At 40.6% G+C, this 21,927-nt stretch overlaps 3 protein-coding genes across 4 annotated transcripts; 1 reads left to right on the forward strand and 2 right to left on the reverse strand.

The window, feature by feature from the left end:
- Window positions 1-1,023: 1,023 nt before the first annotated feature.
- pfdn5 (prefoldin 5) lies at window positions 1,024-4,217 on the reverse strand. Its single transcript, XM_020086515.2, has 6 exons — window positions 4,059-4,217; window positions 2,951-3,053; window positions 2,617-2,648; window positions 2,421-2,495; window positions 2,200-2,305; window positions 1,024-1,235 (listed from the first exon to the last, which is right to left on the reverse strand). Exons 1-6 carry the CDS (start codon window positions 4,122-4,124, stop codon window positions 1,150-1,152), a joined length of 468 nt encoding a protein of 155 aa, XP_019942074.1. The 5' UTR covers window positions 4,125-4,217; the 3' UTR covers window positions 1,024-1,149.
- On the forward strand, window positions 4,137-6,586 carry LOC109629164 (ATP-dependent 6-phosphofructokinase, muscle type-like). The gene is made up of 6 exons (XM_069517458.1): window positions 4,137-4,213; window positions 5,637-5,745; window positions 5,880-5,972; window positions 6,100-6,225; window positions 6,305-6,369; window positions 6,460-6,586. The coding sequence occupies exons 1-6, from the start codon at window positions 4,137-4,139 to the stop codon at window positions 6,563-6,565; spliced, it is 576 nt and encodes a 191-aa protein (XP_069373559.1). The 3' UTR covers window positions 6,566-6,586.
- On the reverse strand, window positions 5,310-21,841 carry espl1 (extra spindle pole bodies like 1, separase). Of its 2 annotated transcripts, none has more exons than XM_069539311.1 (33): window positions 21,069-21,841; window positions 20,816-20,904; window positions 20,025-20,327; window positions 19,177-19,932; window positions 18,951-19,052; window positions 18,738-18,849; window positions 18,518-18,645; window positions 17,800-17,993; window positions 17,029-17,271; window positions 16,405-16,549; window positions 16,132-16,291; window positions 15,810-15,949; window positions 15,289-15,423; window positions 15,060-15,176; window positions 14,768-14,939; window positions 14,545-14,673; window positions 14,244-14,400; window positions 13,621-13,730; window positions 12,284-13,413; window positions 11,790-12,189; window positions 11,334-11,459; window positions 10,586-10,799; window positions 10,266-10,471; window positions 9,452-9,579; window positions 8,888-9,010; window positions 8,604-8,753; window positions 8,279-8,446; window positions 8,041-8,145; window positions 7,850-7,965; window positions 7,682-7,765; window positions 7,298-7,462; window positions 6,927-7,128; window positions 5,310-6,759 (listed from the first exon to the last, which is right to left on the reverse strand). In XM_069539311.1, exons 2-32 carry the CDS (start codon window positions 20,894-20,896, stop codon window positions 6,927-6,929), a joined length of 6,501 nt encoding a protein of 2,166 aa, XP_069395412.1. In that variant the 5' UTR covers window positions 20,897-20,904; window positions 21,069-21,841; the 3' UTR covers window positions 5,310-6,759. The 2 variants fall into 2 exon arrangements, with proteins under 2 accessions (XP_069395412.1, XP_069395403.1); XM_069539302.1 differs by having other exon boundaries at window positions 11,778-12,189.
- Between the last annotated feature and the right edge of the window lie 86 nt (window positions 21,842-21,927).

The following is a 21,927-nucleotide window of genomic DNA, read 5'->3' on the forward strand; positions in this document are numbered from 1 at the left end:
TTTTTATTTTATGAATGGATATTATTTAATGCGTAAAACTTTTCTATTGTAGCAGGTTTAGATGAAGGTCATTTGAATTCTTTTTACTTACGGCTGCAACTGAATAATATTTTCTTCTATCTTATGATTATTGGTTGGATTCTATAATTGTATTAAATAGTGAGATTAACATCTGTATCAAAGTGACAACTTTTTGTTGTTTGAACCAATTGTTTCCTAACTGTAAAATTAAATGAGGGGAAAAACAGCCAAAGTTCTATATTAAATTAACTATAATCCAAATAATTGTTCAGTAAATGTGTCCTGCTGAATTTTAGTAGAGTATAAGAACAATGTAGCATGAACCCAAATACTCAAAGTAAGGGCCTTTCAAAGTTGTACTGAAATTATAGTACTTAGGTAAAAGCATCACTTCTGGTTAGCATAACTCGTACAGTGAGTGAAGAGGACGTGACATCATACAAAGTACTGGTCCCTTTAGGTTTCTGTGTTCACTTGCTTCTTAAAAGGTGACTTCTGTGAGATTTCCTCACATGTGAATTGAAATTAAAAAGTCTATTAATATCCACTGAATGTGTGGCTGTGTAATTGTAAATCTATTTTGTCCTTCTGAAGATATCTCAAGTTTAATCGAATGTATCCGCATAAAAACAATTTTAACATGACCCAGTGTGCACAAATATAAGTGTTATAGGGTGGATTTAAGTCTTGCCTCAAGAGATTTGAAGTCTTAGATCATGCTCAAAGGCACAGAGGTGATTTAATTCAAGGCTGACCTTGAACCTCTACACAGGACTTACACGATTTATCATCCCACGTCATTCCCAAACAAAGTTTTACCCACATTCAGTCTGAGCAGTCCAGTTAACCAGACTAATTAAACACAGCTATGTGGGTGTGCAGGTCCTTAGTGGTTGTGTCAAAGAGGACTGAGTTTACCTGTGATTGTAAAAATGTTACCAAAGTCTGATAAACTTCTCAGTAATGGATACCATTGAAGAAACTCACAAGTGAAAATGTGGCTTAATTGTCATTATTTTTATTGAATATGTAAACCCAATTTAATCAATTTAAAAGAGTTTGTGCACTGACTTCCGACAGATACAAAAGGATTTGTTATCATTCATTATTTATAGTGGATTCATTAGGTTAAGCCTTGGTGGTCCCGACCATCTGTGACGTCTGCTGGCTCTGTTGTAGTTGCTGGATCTTCACATTCATGACTTCAATCACAGCTGCAAGACAGAAACAAACCCTCGATCAATTCAGTAAATAGGTGCGTTCGGTTGTGGTCGACAACGTGACTTGATCTGTGCTGTCTGCAGTATTGAAGTTTTCATAAAACATATACAGCAGAATGAACTGCTTTTTTCTGTAAAATATTTTCTGGGTGGTAATAATAACTTGAATACTAACTTTAACATTTCAGTTTAAGTCACAGTATCAAACTGTCAACATCATTAGTTCAACAGTGTAAAAAGAGAAGTGACTGAAAAGAGAAATGTTGTCATCATTGGTGGGTTTTTGACACTGCACTGCTGAAGAACATTGGTACTTCAATCTGTTTAATATAACATACATGAAATGCTTAGCATTTCTTAGGGCTTGCATACAGGGTTAGGGTTAGATGGATGACATGCATCCACTCCCACTGTCTAAAAATGAAGCCAAAATGTGCTGGATATGGTTGCTACCATCTTGCGCTAATTGTGTAATTTGGAGCCAGAGTCTATGCAGTAGTGATTGGGGGATAGAGCAAAAGTAGCCAAGTCCTGCTGATACAAGCGGTCGACCAATCACGAGTCAGTCTCAACAGTCACTCATGACATTTCATCCAGTTGTTATATCATCAACTAACTAATTCAAACCAAACTTGAAAAAATGAACACATGAGTTAGTTAAGAACTATGTAAAATGACAGAAACATCTTTAAGATAAAATTATTTAATGTTTTTTTTCATTTTAGTTTGGCCTGACACTGCCTACACAGCATATGACTGTGCTATATACTGCAGCCAGTCAGCCACTTCACTTTTCGGGAGCCATCATGTCGTCCATCTTTACAGTCTGTGACATGTGTATTAGTAAAATATACAGGAGAAATACATGAAAATGTTTGTCCATGTAAAAGGAAATTGTGACAATGTTTAGTAAAACAATAAGAAAGAAATGATCTATAGAAGATGTTTCTAGGCTTACCTTGTTTCATTGAATGTTTTTCCTGAAGAGCTGGCTGAACTTTTTCTATCTGCTTTGTGAGGAAGTCTATTTTGCGTTTGAAGAATTTCTTTGAGTCTCCCACATTCTACAGACACAGACACATACAGTTATATAAATAAATGCACATAACAATTACTAGCTCTACATTATGTGAAAAAATGGATATACATGAATACATTTTGTCAAATTGCACATTTTACCTTTTCAACATAATATCCTGTGCCCACATCCACTAAGACATGTTCCACATCGTTTAATGTTCCAGGGACGTACATCTGAGAAGAAACCAAGTCAAGGACAAGAATCTACTGTACATCTCAACAGACATCATTTTAAGTACATCTCACAGAACAGCTAAATGGTAGCTGCTAGCTGCTCCACTGTGATGAAGGATACCGAACTGGTGAGAGGCACCAGCAATTCTTTTCCTGCAGGAGAAAATAGACAAAGGAGAAAAGGTGAACAACTAATCTATAACAGCTAAAAATTCAAAGCTGCAGATCAGCACAAATTTGACATCACTATCACTAAATTGTGCTGATTTTACTTGATGTATTAATCATATGGAGGCTGAACTTTCCTGATAAAGTTCACTATTGACACCCAAAGAGAAGGGAAACCTTGTTAATCACAGGAACTGAAGAACCACTGGCTATGTATGTTTTTGAATAAATAATTCCAGCGACACTGACTTGATGTGTCAAAAAATAATAAAATGAACTTCACTCACCTTTGTTGTTTTTGTTCAACACATTTAAACTATCTTTTGCTTCAACAAACTTTGTCTGGGCAACTTTTAGTTGAGTTATTGAAGACGTCAAGAACTCAACTTCCTGCAAGACATTAAAATTGACAAAACAACCAAGGTCAGGACAGCAGTAAGTTCAGTAAACTTGTCGCATTAAAATGCTTTCTGAATGTGTCTCCTGGGACCGCTTGTTATCGGATCTCATTTCCCAGCTCTAAGATCAAATACTGTTGTTTTAATCCAGTCAGAACTTTCAGATGTGTCTGATGTCACTGTGGTTGTGTGTGTGTGCAAGCAAGAGAGAGCAAGCAGAGTCAAGAGGGGCGGTCAGCTACGCAGATCATTCCGGACAGATGTTCATACCAGGTCTGGACGGGGTCATTATTTCAGTTAATAATTATTGTTCTTTCTTTTGAATCAATCTGCTTCCAGTTTTACTAGACTATAAACACACACAAATCACAGGGAAAGAGAAATGTCGCATTAATACACAATGTAAATGGAGACAACACTCCAAGGGGTCCTGACTGTCTGTCTGGTGGATCTGTGTATAAAATGTCGCCAAATAGCGAGAACCAACATTGAAAGTTCATGTTTTGTCTGGACAAAGTTTAAAAACACAAAGATGCTCAGTGTCATAGAAAAGATGGAGGAGACAGAAGTCTACATGAATATCGGATGGATTCCAGTTAATTTCACCTGCATGAGGAAATAATGACAGTGCCGTAGATGGGGGAGGGGGGAGGGGCACTCCTCTGAGCCCTATACGTTGGACTTGGTCATGCTAACAGTGAGAGACAGTGAGGGACAGTGAGAGACAGTGAGGGACTGTGAGAGTGTCCATGAACAACGCCTGACACTGTGTCCTCGTAGCCTCGTAACGTTACATGCTGGAACATTTCCCGTTAAACGCAGAAGAGCACACGATGGCAGAACACGTCGGGTATTTAACCACTGTTTTCAACCACGTTAGCTAGTGGTGCTAGTTAGCGCCCCCCGCCGCGTTGTTTTCAACCCGAGTGTCGCTCCCGTCAGGTCAACATGTGTGAACACGCTCAGGGGTGAAACGAAGTGAACCTGCTCTGGTTACCTGGTCCAGTTGGTTCTTCAGGCCCTCTAACTGAGGCAGGGAGAGGTCTGTGAGGTTCACCGCCATGATGGAAGCGCAATGCCAGATGACCCTCTTCTTCTCGTGGGAGTGTTTCCGGGTGAAGTGCCGTCGATAGTGGCAGACGTCGCCCCCAGGTGGACACGACGCGACGGTACAACTACTCTAAAGAAAACCAATGGTCTCTCATGTAATACAAAGACATTACCAACACACTGGGGTGTAACGAGTCCAAAAACAATGCTTCCAATGTGTTTATTTATCATGAACATCAGGCCAACTGCAGTAAACAGAAAAGGTCATATTTGGTGTAATCCCTCTGACAGAACTAATTCTCCATGGAGAAGTTTTAAAGGTCCAGTGTGTAAGATTTAGGTGAAAGGGATCTATTGGCACAAATTGAATATAAAATAATCCTCTTGTTTTCACTAGTGTGTTTCATCAAAATTGTATGAATTGTAATTTTCTTTACCCTAGAACAGGCCCTTTATATTTAAATACTTTATATTTGCATCTCTCTATGGAGGGTGCCATGTTTTTTACAGTAGCCCAGACTGGACAAACTAAACACCTTTTGAGTTTTTATGACAACAGCTGCTTCCACAGGTTCTCTTTCATGTTTGGAAGGAGAGGGTGAGGTGAGGGGTGTTCAACTGTAACATGCAACTTCACAACTAGTTGCCACTTAATTCTACACACTGAACCTTTAAAGTAGTTTGTAGGTAGGTTGTTGCCACAGTTCCTGTTGTTTAAGTCTGTCACTTCATGTGATCTCATGAGAGTAAGACCATCTGTTACATGAATCTTATTTTTCCAGAGCTAGTTTATGACTCTGATCAGGTGCCTCTGTATCATTGGGTAAAAAGACATCTGAAGTGCCTACAGTTCTTCCACGGTCCCGACAGGCAGTTAGACCACCCAGAGGGGGCTTTCAATATGAAGTGATTCCAACACATTTCTTTCACATTATGCCTCAAACAGAATGAGCTCTGCATTAAGAGCTTCAAGAGCAATAGATACAGCTAAAGTTTTTACAATTAATGAGAACACTAAGTCACAAGAAGCAATACATTTGTATTCATTAAGATGATGTATATGTTGTGTTAGAACACATTTCACTAAGCACATTTTTCTTATCCCTAGATATTACTGTAAATACCCTTAGTCAGGCCTTTCCCATCCCTTCACATAAATATTATCAATATCAGTTATTTCTGCAACACAGGCACAGACTGTGTGTGAGAACGCCTTTATTTGAAAACAATTCTGTCAACACATTAAAAATGCATTCAAACACTGTTAAAATTTACATTTAAAAACAGCATTAAAAAGAAAATTCTAATTAAAGTCACATTCTCCAGCTTGTGTGCTGAAACCTTAATGTTTAAATACTGCATAGACTGTTTACATCCTGCTTTTAAAATGTCATGTCAAAATTTTAATTTTATATTATAATCAAAAATTCTGCCAAAATTACATGAAATTATAAAAAATTTCATTACTCAAAGTCAAACTTTCAAAATGGTTAAAGCCTCAAGTCTGATGACCTTCTACCTGCAGTTATCTGGCTTTAGTGACAGCTCTGGCCTGTGGTGCTGACTGGGTGTTCATCCCTGAGATGCCTCCAGATGATGGATGGGAGGAGCATCTCTGCAGGAGACTGAGAGACGTAAACACGTTTTACCCTGCATCATCCTCAGACACTAACTTTAATATGGCTTTATTGTGTCTCTAACATACAAGCACACAGGATAGACTCTTGTAACAAAAGGAAGTCTGCTCATATATGATCTGTCTGTCCAGCTGGTATCAAAGAAGCTCGGCTTCGACACTCGTACGACCATCCTGGGGCACGTACAAAGAGGTGGAACCCCCTCTGCCTTTGACAGGATCTTGGTAATACCTCATTTTCCACATATATAAACTCACCAGTGGGTCTCATCTTTGTTCCATAAACAAAACATACATCTATCAGCTTCTCTGTGTGCCAACGTGCTCTCTCTCATGCCTTGATATCATCCAGGCGAGCAGGATGGGAGTAGAGGCTGTGATGGCTCTGCTGGAGGCCACACCAGCCACTCCTGCATGTGTGGTCAGCTTGACTGGGAACATGGCTGTCAGGCTGCCTCTCATGGAGTGTGTGCAAGTGGTGAGTCAGTTATTTTTCCATACTGTACACAAAAAACATGATTATACAAAATGAGGTAAATTATTGTCCTCAACTTCAGACTAAAGACGTCACCACAGCCATGTCCGAAGGAAGGTTTGACGATGCTGTGAAGCTCAGGGGAAAGTGAGGCACCCACGTTTGTGTTATCATTTCTATTTGTCATGTGTTGCATTGAGTTTTAAATGTCTGTACATTTCTCACTTCTGACAACAGGAGCTTTGAAAACAACTGGAACACTTACAAAATGCTGGCTCATCTGCACCCCCCAGACACAAAGGTGAGGAACTGCAGTTGTGCCACGTACATAAACTGTCTCTAGGTCAGTAAATCAATAGTGTGGTTCTGACAAGTGTCTCTGCAAATCTGTTAGTGTAACATCAATACTGCTGTTCTGAACGTGGGAGCTCCGTGTGCTGTGATGAATGCTGCAGTGCGTTCAGCTGTCAGGATCGGGCTTCTGCAAGGCCACCAGATGTTGGCAGTGCACAGGCTTGGCTCATGGGATGGTTAATTCTAGTTACACACAAATAAACAAGGAAGAAAGCATTATCCTTCATGATAAACTGCTTTACCCTGTTGTAGTATGTCTAAACAAATGAAAGACACTGATCAGCTGTCTGCAGTGTGTTTAAATACTGCATAGAGACTGTTTACAACCTGCTATTGGCTCATCAACCCACCTACTGCAGGTACACAGGTAAACCATAGGCCACAGGTGCAGCTCCGATCAGGTGTTTAAGGTTTGTGGCCTGACGCGATGGGCCCATGTGTTCCAGGAGGGGAGCTCCAGGTCCAGCAGCGAACCAGGACTCCAACAAAGCTTTGGTGAAGCGATCAATGTCCCGATCAGTCACATCCCACAGGTTTCCCAAAGCAAACGGGCTAAAGAGAGAAAAAAATAAATAGTAATGAACTATTTAAGTCAGTGAATTTAGGTTTGTGGATCAACCACATCAAGATATAAATCTCCAACTTCATTTGTTGGAAAATTTTGTGTTAAAAATGTATCAATTGATCTTTATTCAACTGCACATTAACACAGATATCTCACCAGCCAGCGATGAGGTAATTGAGGATTATGCCTTGTCCCTCCTGGTCTCCACGCACGGCCAGAGCAGCACTACTGCAGCCAAAGAGAAGAGACGCTGCTCTTAACTGCGTCTTCAGGACCGTCTGACCATCGAGGAACCGAGCGCCGGCTCCGTGACCCACGTAGCTAAAGGACCACGCATGCAAAGTTAAAGAGGTCATTTGATGTGTAGCATGTTTTCCCAAAAAGTTGGTAGCCTGCATTTTAGCATCAAAACATCCACAAAACACTAAATGATTCTACAGCACTGTATTTACAATGTTATTTCTCAACATGAGCATGTTTGTGGACTGTAGCCATTACTTCTCATCTCTTTCAGGATGCATAAGATCATCACAAACTCACATGTACAGATCCTTGTTTGCCACTGCTTCTTCCATCTGACCCGAGTCAGGAGCAACCCCACACACACCTTCCCAGTCTGGTTGACTTTAAAGAGAACAGTCAGATTGTCATTGAGGATGAAACAGCAGTGAAAAAGACAAACCTTGTTTGCTTGAGTATTAGCCTTACCTGCTAAACCATTCTTTGAACCTGTCCTGAGAGTTCCCTAAATTAGCATCAGGGTCCAGCACATAGAACACCTTCTTTGTATCCACTCCTCGTCTCAGGACGGAGTGAGAGTCATTCTGAAGGGAAAGATTAAAGTAAGATGTATATCTACTGCTGCACACTTCAGATGACATTTGTGTCTGTAGTCTCACCGCTTTCTGAATGCTCAGTCCAATCAGTGAGTGCAGAGAAGGCATCCGACTGACAGAGTGAGACTTTAAGATGGAGATGCTCTCCCATGGCAACTTCTGAAGGTACTGCAAAGGAGACAGGACAGATGGCCATACTTTTACACTATTTCACCCCACAAGGGACATATTGTTACAGAGCATTAGATCTCTTTTATGTACAAGTCAGACGACAGGATTTGATAGAGATGATATAAACAACCTTGTCCAGGATCAGAACAACATGACCACGGGGCTCTTCTCTCTCTGAGGGCTGAGAAAGAGCTGTATGGAGAATCTGGTCACACTCCGCATCCCAGTGTGGAGAAACTCCAAGAGCAAATCTTTGCAAGTCTTCTTGAGACAGCAGAGGAAATGCTGACAGCAACGCCTGAAACAAAAGTCACCAGTTCAGTGATTGTTTGTTTTGCTGTTCCTGCTCCAGCTGCTTTTGAGATCAAGTCAGAATGGAAGGTCTGCTGGTGATGCTCCAGAATCCATCAAGTGAAAAGAAACAGAAAGAAAACAAACAAAAAACCCCCACACACCTTCAACATCTCCTCACTGCATGTCACTCCTTTAGCAGACAAGGCTTTGCAAAGGTGCTGGGCCTGACTGGAAAGTTCTGGATCTGAAGAAAGGGGGAGAAGAAAGCTCTTCCAGCACTGGAGCAATCCCTCCATCTCTTTCAACAGTTGCTGGAAGAAAGGTGTGAAGGTGTTTAGACAAGTAAAAGCATAAAGTAATCACTGTCAACTTGCAAGTGACATTTCTTAGTCAAAACAACCAGAAATAGGCCAGAGTTTCCCCCGCTTGTCTTCTCATCACTCACCTCAACTCGAGAGTCAAGCGCCCTGCGGCCCTCCCACCACTTGGCTTTCTCAGACACACAGCTCACAACCTTCTGTTCCACCTGAATACTGTCCATCTCCTGCACGAGCCAACTGATGGGATGCTGCACAACACAGAGAAAGTTGAAGTCATTTTCTGGGATGGTGAAAATTAAATATTATAACCTAGTAAAATTAAGAGTCAAACTTAAACTTGTTCCAAACATTATAATAGCATTTCCTGACACTGAATTGGTTATCGTTAATGAATCTCATATATGGATTATTGCAATTTCACTGAAATTCAACTACAGCTGCAGTAGAGATTGTCTTTTACCTGGGCTACGTGTTACTGCTGATGAGATTTGTGAAAACTTTCAGCACGGCAAGATTTTAAAGTCACCATCGTCTCCATGTTGCATAAGTAACTTCTAACAGTGTAATTATCTGTTTTCAGATTCTGGCTGCCATATTGCTTGATTGTAAACTGTATTTGCTTAGATAATACTTGTTTGGAAAAGAAAAGAATATACACATCTTAAAATGATATAAATTATTGGCATCACCTGCTGCATAGATGTTGATATATGAACAGTGACAGGGGCAGATCCTTTCTGGAGACGTGAAAGTATGATGCTGTTCCCCATGTCCCCAGGTTTTACTCCAAGCACAGACATCATACACACAGTTACCCCTGTACAACACAGAGGAAGGATATCATGCAATTTAAATGTTGTTTTTTCTTAGCTTATCAAGCACATTCCTTCTACACCCACAGTGCAAGAAGGAACGCTTCCACAGGTCCTTCATTCCCACTGCTGTCAGACTGTACAACACCATCCGGAATGATAATAAAATAAATGCTGCTCATGTTACTTACACAATTTTTTGCTTTATATGTACAAACATAAAATTTGTTTTTTATGTACAAACGTTTTATTCTTATGTACAAAACAGATTTTTACTTGCCTATACAATCATCCTGTGCATATATAATAAACATACTCAGCATTATTTTATTTAACTTTAATTCTTAATTTTTATTCTATTGTCCTTTTTATATTTCTTTATTCTCTTGTCTACCTCATTCTGACCTGCCTGCTGCTGTAACAAGTGTATTTCCCCAGTGTGTGGATTAATAAGGTTTTATCTCATCTTAACCCTGTTTTCTAGTGAGTTGGCAGAATGTGTTTGCAAAACTCCATATAAGAACTAATTTGGTGTATAATGGGTATAATTGTTGTTACAGTAGAAAGAGAAATGATAAACTAGCTTCTCATAATGCATTAGTGACATGCAAACCATGACTGGACCAAATCAAATCTTTCAATACAAATATATCCAGTTTGCTACTGAATCCGACAGACTTTATCACTTTACCTGTGGGAAGGTGTTGAAGTTGTTGGATGAACTCTTGGCAGAGGTTCTGGGGGAAAGCTGAGGAGTCGGCAGTGGGGAAGGAATAGATGTTCTTCAACTGAATCAACCTCTGTTCAGTAGTAGTCTTGGACTCTGTTGAACTGAGCTCATTCAGACTCAGAGCATCCATCTTGTCTGCAAGTTCATTGGGCGACTTTTTCAGCTTTCTATTAGATACAACAAAAGAGTTCAGTAAATTTTACACACAGCTAGTGATCATACAAGTAAAAGGAGATGCTCTAGAGTTACCAGATCATGCTTTTCAACACACGCATGCTTACTTGAGACAACTGGCTAAATGCCGTATTGTGCGATGACGGCTTGTGATGCCAAAGGACTGGGCATGAAGCAGTGCTGTAGTTACAGGATCCTGCTGTCCCAGTGCTAGGGCCAGGAGAGCGCAGAGGGTCGGGTGAAGAGTTGGAGAAGGGAAGTGCTGAAGGTCCAGCCAGGCTGAGCGGAGCAACGACTCAACATCCTCCAGGGACAGATTCTCTGAAAAACAAGGGAAAAATTGAGGGAACTGATAGGGATCTGTGATGAACTGTAAAACTATTTTAACTCTACAAACCAGCAACATATAAAGGCAATAAATCTGATATGTTATTGTTACAGTCAGCAATATCACAACATATCCTCATTTAAAACTGGAGCATTGGATTAAAAAAATAAAAAAGTATTTAAAGCATTGTTCCCCTTTCTGGTACATTTGCTCTGTGAGGTTTGGATGTACATGACCTTGCAAAACAATTTATAAATTCCACTTCTGTAATGCCGTTACTTTTACATCCATCTTTAATTATCTTAACAGCCTCGCGGGGGAATTGGAGCCAATCCCAGCTGACATTGGGCAAGGTACACCCTTGATAGGTCGCCAGTGTATTAGAAGGCCAACATAAAGAGACAAACAACCATTCACACCTAATCCCAATCTGCATGCATTCTGAAATAGTTGTAAACTCAACACAGAAAGAACAAACCTTGAACCTTTGAGTCAGACTTACATGACATATTAAACTCTAAACTCACCTGGCCTGATGTCTGACTGCGTGAGTTGGGTTTGTGGCGCTTCTCTCAGAGGACCACTGCTCCTCAGCTCAGTCAAACAATCTCTTGGCAGGCGACCACATATATCCCTACGCAGGATTTCAAAATCTATGTTGGTGGAGAGATAAGGGCAAGATTAGCACTCTGGCATTTATCGACATTTTACAGGATACAGTGAAATGGTATTGCTAATACTAGTCTTGCCATTTCCTGGCATCCTTCACATTTTAAAAACAATAACTCAGTTATATCACCCAATTTCCTCCCAGGTTTTTTTTTTATATTCTGAAACATAATTAAGAACAGATTTGATTTTAATTACAATAACTGAGCTGGGAAGAAATTTTAAGCGTGATCATTGATGTGAATGTTACTTTAAGCGCAACTTAAGTGTGTATGAAAGGTTTAAAATTTCAAAATACACACTGATATCTTTACTTGAAGCAGGATTGTCCTCAGTGTCGGATGTCCTAAGCTCTTCGATGCTTATGTCCAGAACTTCATTAGATTCCTCCTCGATGGTCCTCATTTTGTCCAGCTCCTCCATTGTTTCCACCTCTGTCTTGGTCAGCTCCTTTCTGCTTCTACCTCTTCTTGTTGACGCAGGTGGACGGCTCAAACCTTCGTCGTCCTCGGAGGACGTGGCCCTTGGCACTGCAGTGGTTTTTCTACCCTTAGCCTGCCTCTTGGGGAGTTTGCTCTCTGCAGGTGGATCTGGGACTTTTTTAGCACTTTGGGCAGCTCTTCTGGTTGTTGTTCGCTTTTTAGGTGCATCTGTTTTTTCTTTGGCCTCTGTTTGGGTATGAGCCTCTGAGTCACTCTCATCACTAAACTCCACCTGTATTAAATATCAAAAAAGGGAAGATATTATTCATAAAAACACCAAACGGTACATTTTTGAAACAACAAACTTTCTCTGATTCAATGCAGACCTTGAAACGTGATGTCCTGGTGCGTCTGGGGGCAGCAGGCACTGGCTGGGAAGGTGAAAACTCTTCATACACATAAAACTGTTGCTTCGAAGCAGTTGTTGGTGCTTTCCTCACTGAAGCAGGAGCTTTCACTTTTTGAACAGGAGTACAAGCCACAGTAGGTACCACTGTGTTGAAGTCGAAAGAGGTGAGCTCCTTAACAGCAGACTTTGACTTTACCATTACTGGTGTCATGGGAACCAGCCCCTTTCCTCTGCTTGAGGAGCTCATCACTTGAATCTTGGGCTTGACAGCCTTGACCTTATTTGCCTCCTTTGTTTTGTCAGGAGCATCAGGGTTTTTAACGCAGTCTTTAGGCTTTTTATTCAAGGACGAGGCAGGTACATTTTTCTGTTCTGATTTGAGCTCTTTGTCTTTTGGTGCATTCCAAGTCCACACATTTGAGAAGAGCTCCTCTGGGTTGCAACCCCTTTTGGAAGCCAAGGTGATCAATGACACTATGGCTTTGGTTGCCATTAAGCCAGCTCTCACGGGTCTTAGCACAGGAGAGAGTTTGGAATCAACAAATGCTAAACCAGCTTTCAGTATTTTCCATATACCACAAATGTTGTTGAGCCTTGGTTCCAGACTGGACAGGGCCATGTGAAGGTACACACGACCCACCACATCTTGCATCAGTAGGGGTTTAGAGGAGCCTTTTGTGGGGCCACACCGAGGGAAGAGTTTAGCCAGTTTCGCCCCAACTTTGGCAGTGATGCTCTCACAGCGGGATAATGTTGCCCACTGAAGCTTCAAACCGACTTTGGGGTCATTGGAATCCAGCTTGAGAACTAGATCAGCCTGTGTAGCAGCCCAGCGAGCAGTGGCATGGCCCAGACAGGGCTCAGAGCAGCAGGGGCACTGACAGTCAGATTCATGTGCCAGGGAGGAGAGCCAACGACGTGGTTGGGCTTTGAGCGGTGGGGAGCTGGTCAGGTCCCTCACCACAGGTTCTTTAGCAATCCACCTAGTGCTCAGGATGTCTTTACAATCATCCTCAAGAGTAGGTAGAGGAGGCTGAGGTTTCTTTGCTGGCCGACCTTTCCGTGGTTTGATTTTTACCTCTGCCTTTTGCACCTGATCAGAGAAATCTGAGGAAAACAAACTTAAGTCAATTATGCAGCTCAAGAAAGTGGCTATATGATGCAATAACAGTGCCCCACTTTCCTAATAAATAAACTGAAACAATAACACAATATAATGACATTATCACTCTACAACTCCACTCAAAGTCACTGAAATATTAATTGAATCAGTGCCCAGTGCTATTTGAACTGGTAGCTGTGCATTAAACTGACCTGTGCATAGGTCCAGAAGGTTTCTGACATTTTCCAAATCAGTACTACTTTCTTCTCTCTCCCCCTGCATAAGCTCCAACTCCGCTTTCATCACCAGCAGCTCAGCACATCTAAAGTAATGAGAAAGGAAGGAATTCAATCAAAAAGCTTCCTCAAAATGTGATATATTGCTCTGCCTAGCCATGCTAGTATCACTGAGAAAGTACAAATCTGGTTATTAAACCAGTATTAAAAAAAGATCACCCGCATAATCTGCAAAATATAATTAATACCTTTAAATGTTAAGCACTTTAGCAATACCAACAAAAAGATTTAGAAATATGCACTCAGCTTGTTGGTTGTAATGGTTTTAATCAAAGTACAATTTGTGTCTACTGATAAAATTCTCAGTGAAATCTACAAATACAATAAACTGTTTAACATTGTATCAAGGTTAACAGTGCACAAAACAAAAATCAGAAACACAACGTGGCCTTCCACTGTGTTTATCAAGGTACGCTATAGAGAACACTATTTAAGAATGATAAGTTTTCGTTGATAGTTTCAGTGGACAAACAAGCTTTTAGACCCTGCTTCACAAAGTTATTTTAACCTTAAACACACCACCATGTTCATGTACTTACTGGCTGAGTGCCTGCAGCTTTATGGCCAGTTTAAGAGCTTCTAGGCATTGGAACCTGGCATCATTGATGGCCCCACAGCTGCTCCTAAGAGAAACCATCTTCATGGAGCAGTTTAACACCTCTGAGAGCAGCTGCCATTTTAGCACCAGGTTATCTCCTGCTCGTGGACCAAGAGAGAGAGAGACACAGTCAGGGAGGGAGGAACTGAAATAGCTGAGGGCATTAAAAGAAGAATAAAATAAAAATAAAAAAATAAGTTATTTTTAATGAAATGTTGAATGAATGTGTGGGACAAATGTACCTTGGTCGATAAAGCGCACATCTGAGCTGCTGCCATGACACCCGTACAGGCCTTTCCCTACTAAAGTGACCAGCAGGCTGCAGAGAAGCTTCAGACTTTCATACAGAGCAGTGTCCGGGCTATTTATACCTGAGAAAGACAAACATTGGTCAATAGCTGCAAACATCATGAAATATTAAAATACAAAGCCAGCTGTTAAAGTGGAGAAAATTCTTCTTCGAACCATGCTCAGTGATACGTCCACGCTCAGCCTGTGGCAGTGCAGCTGTGTCCAAACTGAGGTAGGAGCTGCAGGTCTGCAGAGCCCGAGCACGAAGCAGGTACCAACCTTTCGACTGTCTCTGCTCATTCACTTCTTTAAGCACCTCACACAGATAAGGCACTCCATGACCCACCTGAAATTTACCAGAGAGGAACAGAGCAACAGAGCATTGATTAAATCAACTTAAATCAAATCTGCAAAACAGCAGTAATCCAATAATATAAAAAAAACTACAAGCAGACATGTTACCTACCTGTCCTGTGCTGTAGTAGTACTGAGCTTTCAACAGCAGGGGCAGCAAAGAGAGGGAAGACATTCCCTCATTGGTCGTTTCTGAGGCAAGACTTTTTTCTGCTTGCTCTAACTGGGCCTAAAACCACAAGTTACATTAGGGATTCATTTCTCATTAACTTGAAAAATATATATATCAAATAAACCTCAAGCAGTCCTATTACAGAATAATCCTTACAAAACTTCATTACCAAAGCCAGTTCAGGGGCACCCATATCCAGTAAGAGGCTGACTGAGTGACAGAGGGAGCTGGCACAACCATGTGCGTCAGAAAGTTGACGTGAAAGTCCAATTGTGAGTTGGTAAGCTTCCAAAGCCTTTAGAGGCTGCATGAGAGAACAGAGAGATTTGATTAATACACAGATACTATAATGACCAATGAAGTGAAAACAAGTTATATCAACCTAACCCCAGTAGACATCATGAAATACCTCCGACACACCTTTACAGTACAGTAAAACCAATTTTAATAAATTCTTAATAGATCTGTGAATTATTTTACCATCATCTGGATGATGACATATGATGAGTCAATTTATTAAAATTCTCTTAACCAGAGAAAAAAAACATATATCCCTAATTTATGAAGCGTTATGAAGTGAATGAGGTACACGTTTGATACAAGATCTAAATCTATTTTGAGCTAAAGACAGAACCCAAAAACAATCAAGAGATAATCTACATTTATTTTGCCCATATCTTGAATTGTTACCTTTCCCATTAGTCTGAAGAGAGCTGCAGTCAGAGCAATGGAGGTGCAGGTCTGTTTGGGGCTCCTGACAGAAGGCAGAGCTGGACTCTGCAGAAGAGCAGACCACTCACCCAGAGCTCTTTCCAAAGGTTCGCACAATTCTTATGAAAGAGGAAAAAAAAAAGGTACATTAATTATGCAGAGAGACAACAAGTGATGATCCCAAACAATGGTACATGGTGGGGATTAATTCTGGAGCAGAATAACATGTATGTATAACATTTACCATGATACTGGTGATTAGATTAAGACAATTAATTATATATGAAAAAATGGTTCCTACTGTTTTCTGCAGCCAGGTTGAAATGCAGGCCTTCATAGAGCAGAATGCTGTCCTCTGTTTTCTGCTGGTCTTCATAGTCAAAATCGTTGGTTCCTATGGGATTGGCCACACATCTTTTCTGGTTACGCAACTCGCGTAATTTTATGTCCTTCTCAATGGCCTGGCAAAAAACACAATGCATTGCCATCAGTGAACGTACCACTTAAATCCATCTCAAAGTATTTTACCTAATCCAGACAATTCTTTATATATGTGCATAGATTCAGCGCTAACCTCCTGAAGATTCTTCTCAAGGGTGCAGACAAAGAGCCAAAGGGAAGCATGGGCCTTGTCATCTTTTAGTCTATCAGCATTCTCGGCAGTCACTGATTCTTCTTCCAGTAGCCGCAAAGCTTCATGGGTAAAATCAATTGCAGAGCTGTGTAATTAAAGAGAAATATAATAAACACAGTGAAAGGTTAGTGGGCTTCCTACAGTGTTGGTCCAGATGGTGGCAATCCAATTTGTACCCATACAAAACAAGATTGTACCCAAAACATTGTTCAGGTACCAGGTCTGATATATTTGCCGCACCTTTACTATGTATTCACACAAATTAAGATTGTTGTTGCAAATTCTTTTAACACATAAGAGTCAAATGTGCAGCTTTAGTTTCATAAACCACTGTTTAATAAATGTATTAACATTATATTTACATAAAATCATGGTTTTCCTAAGTTTCCCTCTTTCAACCACTTGATTTCTTGCTCATTTCTTTAAGACTCGTTTGGTAGTATGTATATGAACAGTGATCATAACATCAAATTGATATTCACAATGACTACTGGAAAACCAAAGGTATTTTTCTGTTAAGAAACACTATTCCTTGTAAATGTGGATGTAAACGAAAGCTCCTACCAATCAGTCTGTTCACTGAAGTCCTGGAAACACACAACTTGGGCCATTTCACAGAGGTAGACAGCACGTAGGTGGGTGTAGGAGCTCTCCTCATGGCAGATGTCCAACAGGTCACAAAGTGTGTTATAACGTTCCTGGGCAGTGTCCCCTGCCACCTCCTTATAGGCACGCAGCTCTTCCTCCAAAAGGCAGAGCATCACTTTCTCATCAGGGACGTCAGGACCAAAACCATCACGTAATGTCCTGTTATAAGACAAGCAAACACTTGTAAGTTTCCATACTTGTGAATAAAACTAAAATTCAAAAACCTAACTAGTAAACACAACAGAGGACCTAGCTATTACATATCTAGTCAGGAATTATTTAGAGACTTTCATTTTAATACTGTAAACTTCATTACCACATATCCTAGAGGTGGGGAAATGAATTGCTTCATGGATCTGAACAGTACTGATGTTTACTTTGTTTGTACCCTGAGACAGTAAAGGCTAAAGATGCAGCACACAAGTCTAAACTGAACTAATGTCAAATCAATGTGAAGATCACTGACCACTTTTATAGACTCACTGTTATTGTCATATTTTTTGTATTTTGTAAATTACAGCACACTTGTATTAACAGTAACCTCTATAGTCACACAGTGATAACAAAATAAATCATATATAAAATGAATATCTTTGAAGCATCGATAATCATTTTATAATCGAATCGTAACCCTTTGAATCAGAATCGAATTGTGTGGTGCCAAGAGATTCCCACCCCTATAAGTACCTGAGTCTAATGTCCTCCTCAGAGTTACGTGCTGCATCAGTCTTGGTTTTCACCCACAGGGAGACTGGTTCTGCCATATGAGTGAGAATGTTATCCCCCAGGGCTTTTAGCCACAGAATCACCCAGTCGAGTGCTCGCTCCAATTGTCCAGCCCGCCGAGAAGTCTGCACCGCCAGCATGAAGGGTCGGCACAACTAGATGATAATAATAATCGCCATTAAGAATTAGAAGTGGTGAAAACAATGACTATAATCATTTTAGTTTGCTTCTATCCAAGAATATTCTAGACTTAGTAACCTCTGCCAAGGTAGTTATGTTTTCATCTGTTTTTGTTTGTTAGACATAAACTACTCAACTGATTTCCATGAAATATCATGCAGTGGTGGTTCCTGACCCAAGGAAGAATCTACTGACTTTTGACATTGTGAGATAGGGCTTTTTTTTTTACGATTATTGTAAATTTCTCAGACAATGATAATTCATAGATCTTGAAAACAAATAAATCAGGCATGTGTAGGGGGTTGATAGTTATGAGTTGGTGCAATTTGGTGCAGATCCAAACTTAAAGATCAGGTTCTGTCAATTTATATGTGGTATCAAAAGAGGACTGTTGGGCCTTTGCAGAGGTATCAACTCTACTGAGTACCCTTCCAGTTAAGATATGATGTGCTGTGAAATGTGATGCATAATAGATCAAAAACATGATTAAGGAGTTTACCCGATCAACAGAGAGTGAGACAGGGCAATTCTTGCAAAGATCCTTGCAGAGGATCTCAACTAGCGTGAAGCCCTGGTCGTAGAGACGTCGATTGTACAATCCGCACACTAAGTTGCTCAAGGCTATCACTGCAATACACAGAGTGAACACAAATTAAAAAATGAAACACATTAAATGTCTTTATTTTAACCGACCGATAAATAAAGTAGAGTATCACCACCTGCTTTGATGAGAAGACTTTCACTTGGCAGCTTGCGCACCTCAGTCATCATCTGCCCAGCTGTGGCTTGGCAGTACAGCAGCACTCTGTCCAGTATGTCACTGTTCTCCAGCTAAAACAACAAATCACAATCAGAACTTAAGTCCAAATCTAAGAACATTTAAACTGTTGAAACAAGTTGGTGTGAATGGATGCGACAGATGTCATCCTCACCTGTGATGCGAGCATGCTCTCGTAAGCAAAGACAAAGCCTTGGTAAATACTGAAACACAGGGTCTGTTGCAGTCTGCTGCCCTCAGTCTGGCATGTCAAATCCTGTAAACATGAACAAGCCACAATTTACTCATCTCAAAAACTAAATTTGACCAATGAAAACATTTTTGGTGTTGTATGAGAATAATACAATGGTATCATTTTACTAGTAAGTAACCAGCCTCACCTTTTTTAACATGTTTAATATCTGCTCCTGATACTCCTCCAGGAATGAAAACCAAGCCAGGAGCAGAGGACCACTTAATCCCTTGTTGTGGCCATTCTCGACAGCCCACACCACAAGTCCACACCCTTCCACAACTGCATGAGCTTCTTGTTCTCCCAGGTCGGCAGAGAGAGACCTCAAAGCTCGAGCACAGTTTGTCAAAACCTTGCCACTCTCCTCACCAGCCTTCATTGTTGAATGAATTTCTACAGCCCACCTGCCGAGCAACAGAGCTGTACACTGACAGTCAGCAGAGACGTCTCTGACCTCTCTCTCAATATCACTCAGGAAGGTGGAAGCCAGATCGTAGTGTCCAGCTTTACAAAGCATCCTAACAGCAATTAGCAGGATTTCAAAAAGCACATATACACTTGATTTCTTAATATACTGCTTTGACCCTTCCTCCTTGCAGCCTTGACTTCCAGTCTGGCATCTGTTGAAAAGCAAGCGTAATTCCTGGAGAAGAAAAGAGGCATCCTCTTTGGTCACCACTCCAGAGGCACTCTCAAATTCAGCGATGGCATCCTCTGTGTATATGGGAGCTTTGGAGAAGGAGGGAGTCACACTTTCTGTGTCCAACAACAGGAGGAAGCTCAGAGCTTGCATCTGGCAGTGGAGTTTTTCTTGTGGATTTAGAGTCTTCCTGTCTTTGTTAGCAGATAATCCACTCCAGAGCACAGAGAAGCAGCTCCGCAAAAGAACAGAGTAGTCCTCACCCTAAAGACCATATAAATCTTGTTAAAGCTGATTGTAATGACACAATCATGCAGTGTGTATACGGGAGCACCGCTGTTAGAAGTTATACATACCTGTTGTGCTGTGGTAAGTCTGCTGTAAACCAGCCCCGACACATAGCTGCACAGGCTGTGAGCTTTTAAGGAGCTTAGCTTCTTGACGATATGGAAAATGATCTTTTCCATGTACAGCGGACAGCTCTGAGGAGCAAGTGCTGCAGAAATGTCGTAGCCATGAAGGGCACGCTCCACCAGCTTCACCAACAGACTGATATGGTCTCGGTCAGGGCATCCAACTCCAAGTTGATGGTTACAGGCTCTGATGATCCTGTCACACAGCGTGCGACCCTGAAGGCCTGGTTTACTCTTCACATAATTCTGCAAAATGGAAACAAAACTGGTATAGCTTCTCTGCTTAATAGTTAATATTAAGATGTTTCATAAAGAAAACATGTTTAATATCTAATATAGCAACTGGACTATTTGGAGGTAGGGAATCCTCATTTAAAATGAGCGCTTTAGTCCTAAACTAGCAAAACAACATTAACTTGTATTGAAAGTGGTTCATGTTATTAAAGATGTGATAAATTTGCTGTAGCCGCTCCAAAGCTATAAACAGTTTACCTTTTACAACTGTGTTAATGCAGTGTAAGCTAATCTGTAAATATGATTATTGTATCTTCTGTACATAGTTATTTGCTGATGTCTGATGCTGCTACAATTTTTGATTTTCATATTACATTGTTACACTTATACAGAGATTTATCTCGGAGAGAGAAGCATCTTATTATTTCATTGTACTCGAGTACGATGACAACAAAGATCTTTGACTCTAATGTATACCGTTGACTGAATGTTATGCTAACCTCGAGCTCCTGAAGCAAACGCTCCGTCTCCTCCACGGAAGCAGTCCGCTTGATGAACTCGTCCACCTTTAAGCATTTCATGTCGGAGGCTGTGGAGGACACGTCAGTCAGGAGTTAGTCATTTTATCTTTAAGCTCCATGAAGCGAAGTAGCTCAGCTGTGACGACATTAGCGACAACGTGCAGCGCAACATGAGAGTGGTTAACGTTCACACTGGCTAACATAGCTACAGGGAGCGTTACCCGCCACTGACCTGGAGCGGAAGACCTTCGTAGAGAAACCTTTATTCACAGCAGATGACGGAGACAGCCGATATCCACATGAACACACTTTGTACCGCTTTAATCAAACTAAAAGGATAAAATCCTCAACAACCTTCACAAGTGCACTGCTCGCGCACTCTTTTTTGAAAGGCGTCCGTTAACCAATCCGACAAGACATCCGGTTTTATGCGGAAGTTTAGGGGACTTGTGGGTAATGTAGTTTCTTTGCCATGTACGAGTGCCCCTTCAGGTTCAGAACCAATGACCCACGTTTGAAAACCAATGTTTAAACAAATAAAAGTTTGCATCTTTATCAGAAACATGGCTACACATAATATCTCCCATAAACAACAGGCTGGAAATGCAAGTAAAGTAATTATGCTTTCTACATTTTGCTCAATTAACATTATTTTAACAGTATTTCCATAAAAATATACATAACTCAAATACATAAAGCAAATGACCAACGTTACAGAATGACCAATTTCAGAGTATGTTAGTATGTTGATTATTACTGATGCAGCATCATTTTATGTTACTGCTATAAGGTGGGGTTCATTAGATAGATAGATAGATAGATAGATAGATAGATAGATAGATAGATAGATAGATAGATAGATAGATAGATAGATAGATAGTAAGGCATAAGGTTAGCTCCACTGCTGTTTATCGTGAATATTTATCCAGGATAACCTGTAATAATGCATCAGAATTTATTGTTTATAACACATTTTGTGCTATTAATCTGAATCTACAAAGTAAGTTATAATGAAAATTAGCAAATACATGTAGTGAAGGAGAAAGTACAATATTTCAATATTTTCCCCAAAATGCAGAAGACCACAGGTT

Source organism: Paralichthys olivaceus, chromosome 2, assembly GCF_024713975.1.
Source record: "Paralichthys olivaceus isolate ysfri-2021 chromosome 2, ASM2471397v2, whole genome shotgun sequence".
NCBI lineage: Eukaryota > Metazoa > Chordata > Actinopteri > Pleuronectiformes > Paralichthyidae > Paralichthys > Paralichthys olivaceus.

Excerpts from the sequence above, each read along its gene's own strand:
- pfdn5 (XM_020086515.2), bottom strand. The coding sequence starts at position 4,124 with ATGGCGGTGAACCTCACAGACCTCTCCCTGCCTCAGTTAGAGGGCCTG. Across the intron at positions 2,649-2,950 it reads GTTGAACAAAAACAACAAAG|GAAAAGAATTGCTGGTGCCT; the intron begins GTGAGTGAAGTT and ends TTTCTCCTGCAG. Across the intron at positions 2,306-2,420 it reads CAGGATATTATGTTGAAAAG|AATGTGGGAGACTCAAAGAA; the intron begins GTAAAATGTGCA and ends CTGTGTCTGTAG.
- espl1 (XM_069539302.1), bottom strand. The coding sequence starts at position 20,896 with ATGAAATGCTTAAAGGTGGACGAGTTCATCAAGCGGACTGCTTCCGTG. Across the intron at positions 18,850-18,950 it reads AGAGCATGCTCGCATCACAG|CTGGAGAACAGTGACATACT; the intron begins GTGAGGATGACA and ends TTGTTGTTTTAG. Across the intron at positions 7,766-7,849 it reads TTCAAAGAATGGTTTAGCAG|TCAACCAGACTGGGAAGGTG; the intron begins GTAAGGCTAATA and ends TTCTCTTTAAAG.
- LOC109629164 (XM_069517458.1), top strand. The coding sequence starts at position 4,137 with ATGCCAGATGACCCTCTTCTTCTCGTGGGAGTGTTTCCGGGTGAAGTG. Across the intron at positions 4,214-5,636 it reads GTGGCAGACGTCGCCCCCAG|TTATCTGGCTTTAGTGACAG; the intron begins GTGGACACGACG and ends TTCTACCTGCAG. Across the intron at positions 6,226-6,304 it reads TCATGGAGTGTGTGCAAGTG|ACTAAAGACGTCACCACAGC; the intron begins GTGAGTCAGTTA and ends CCTCAACTTCAG.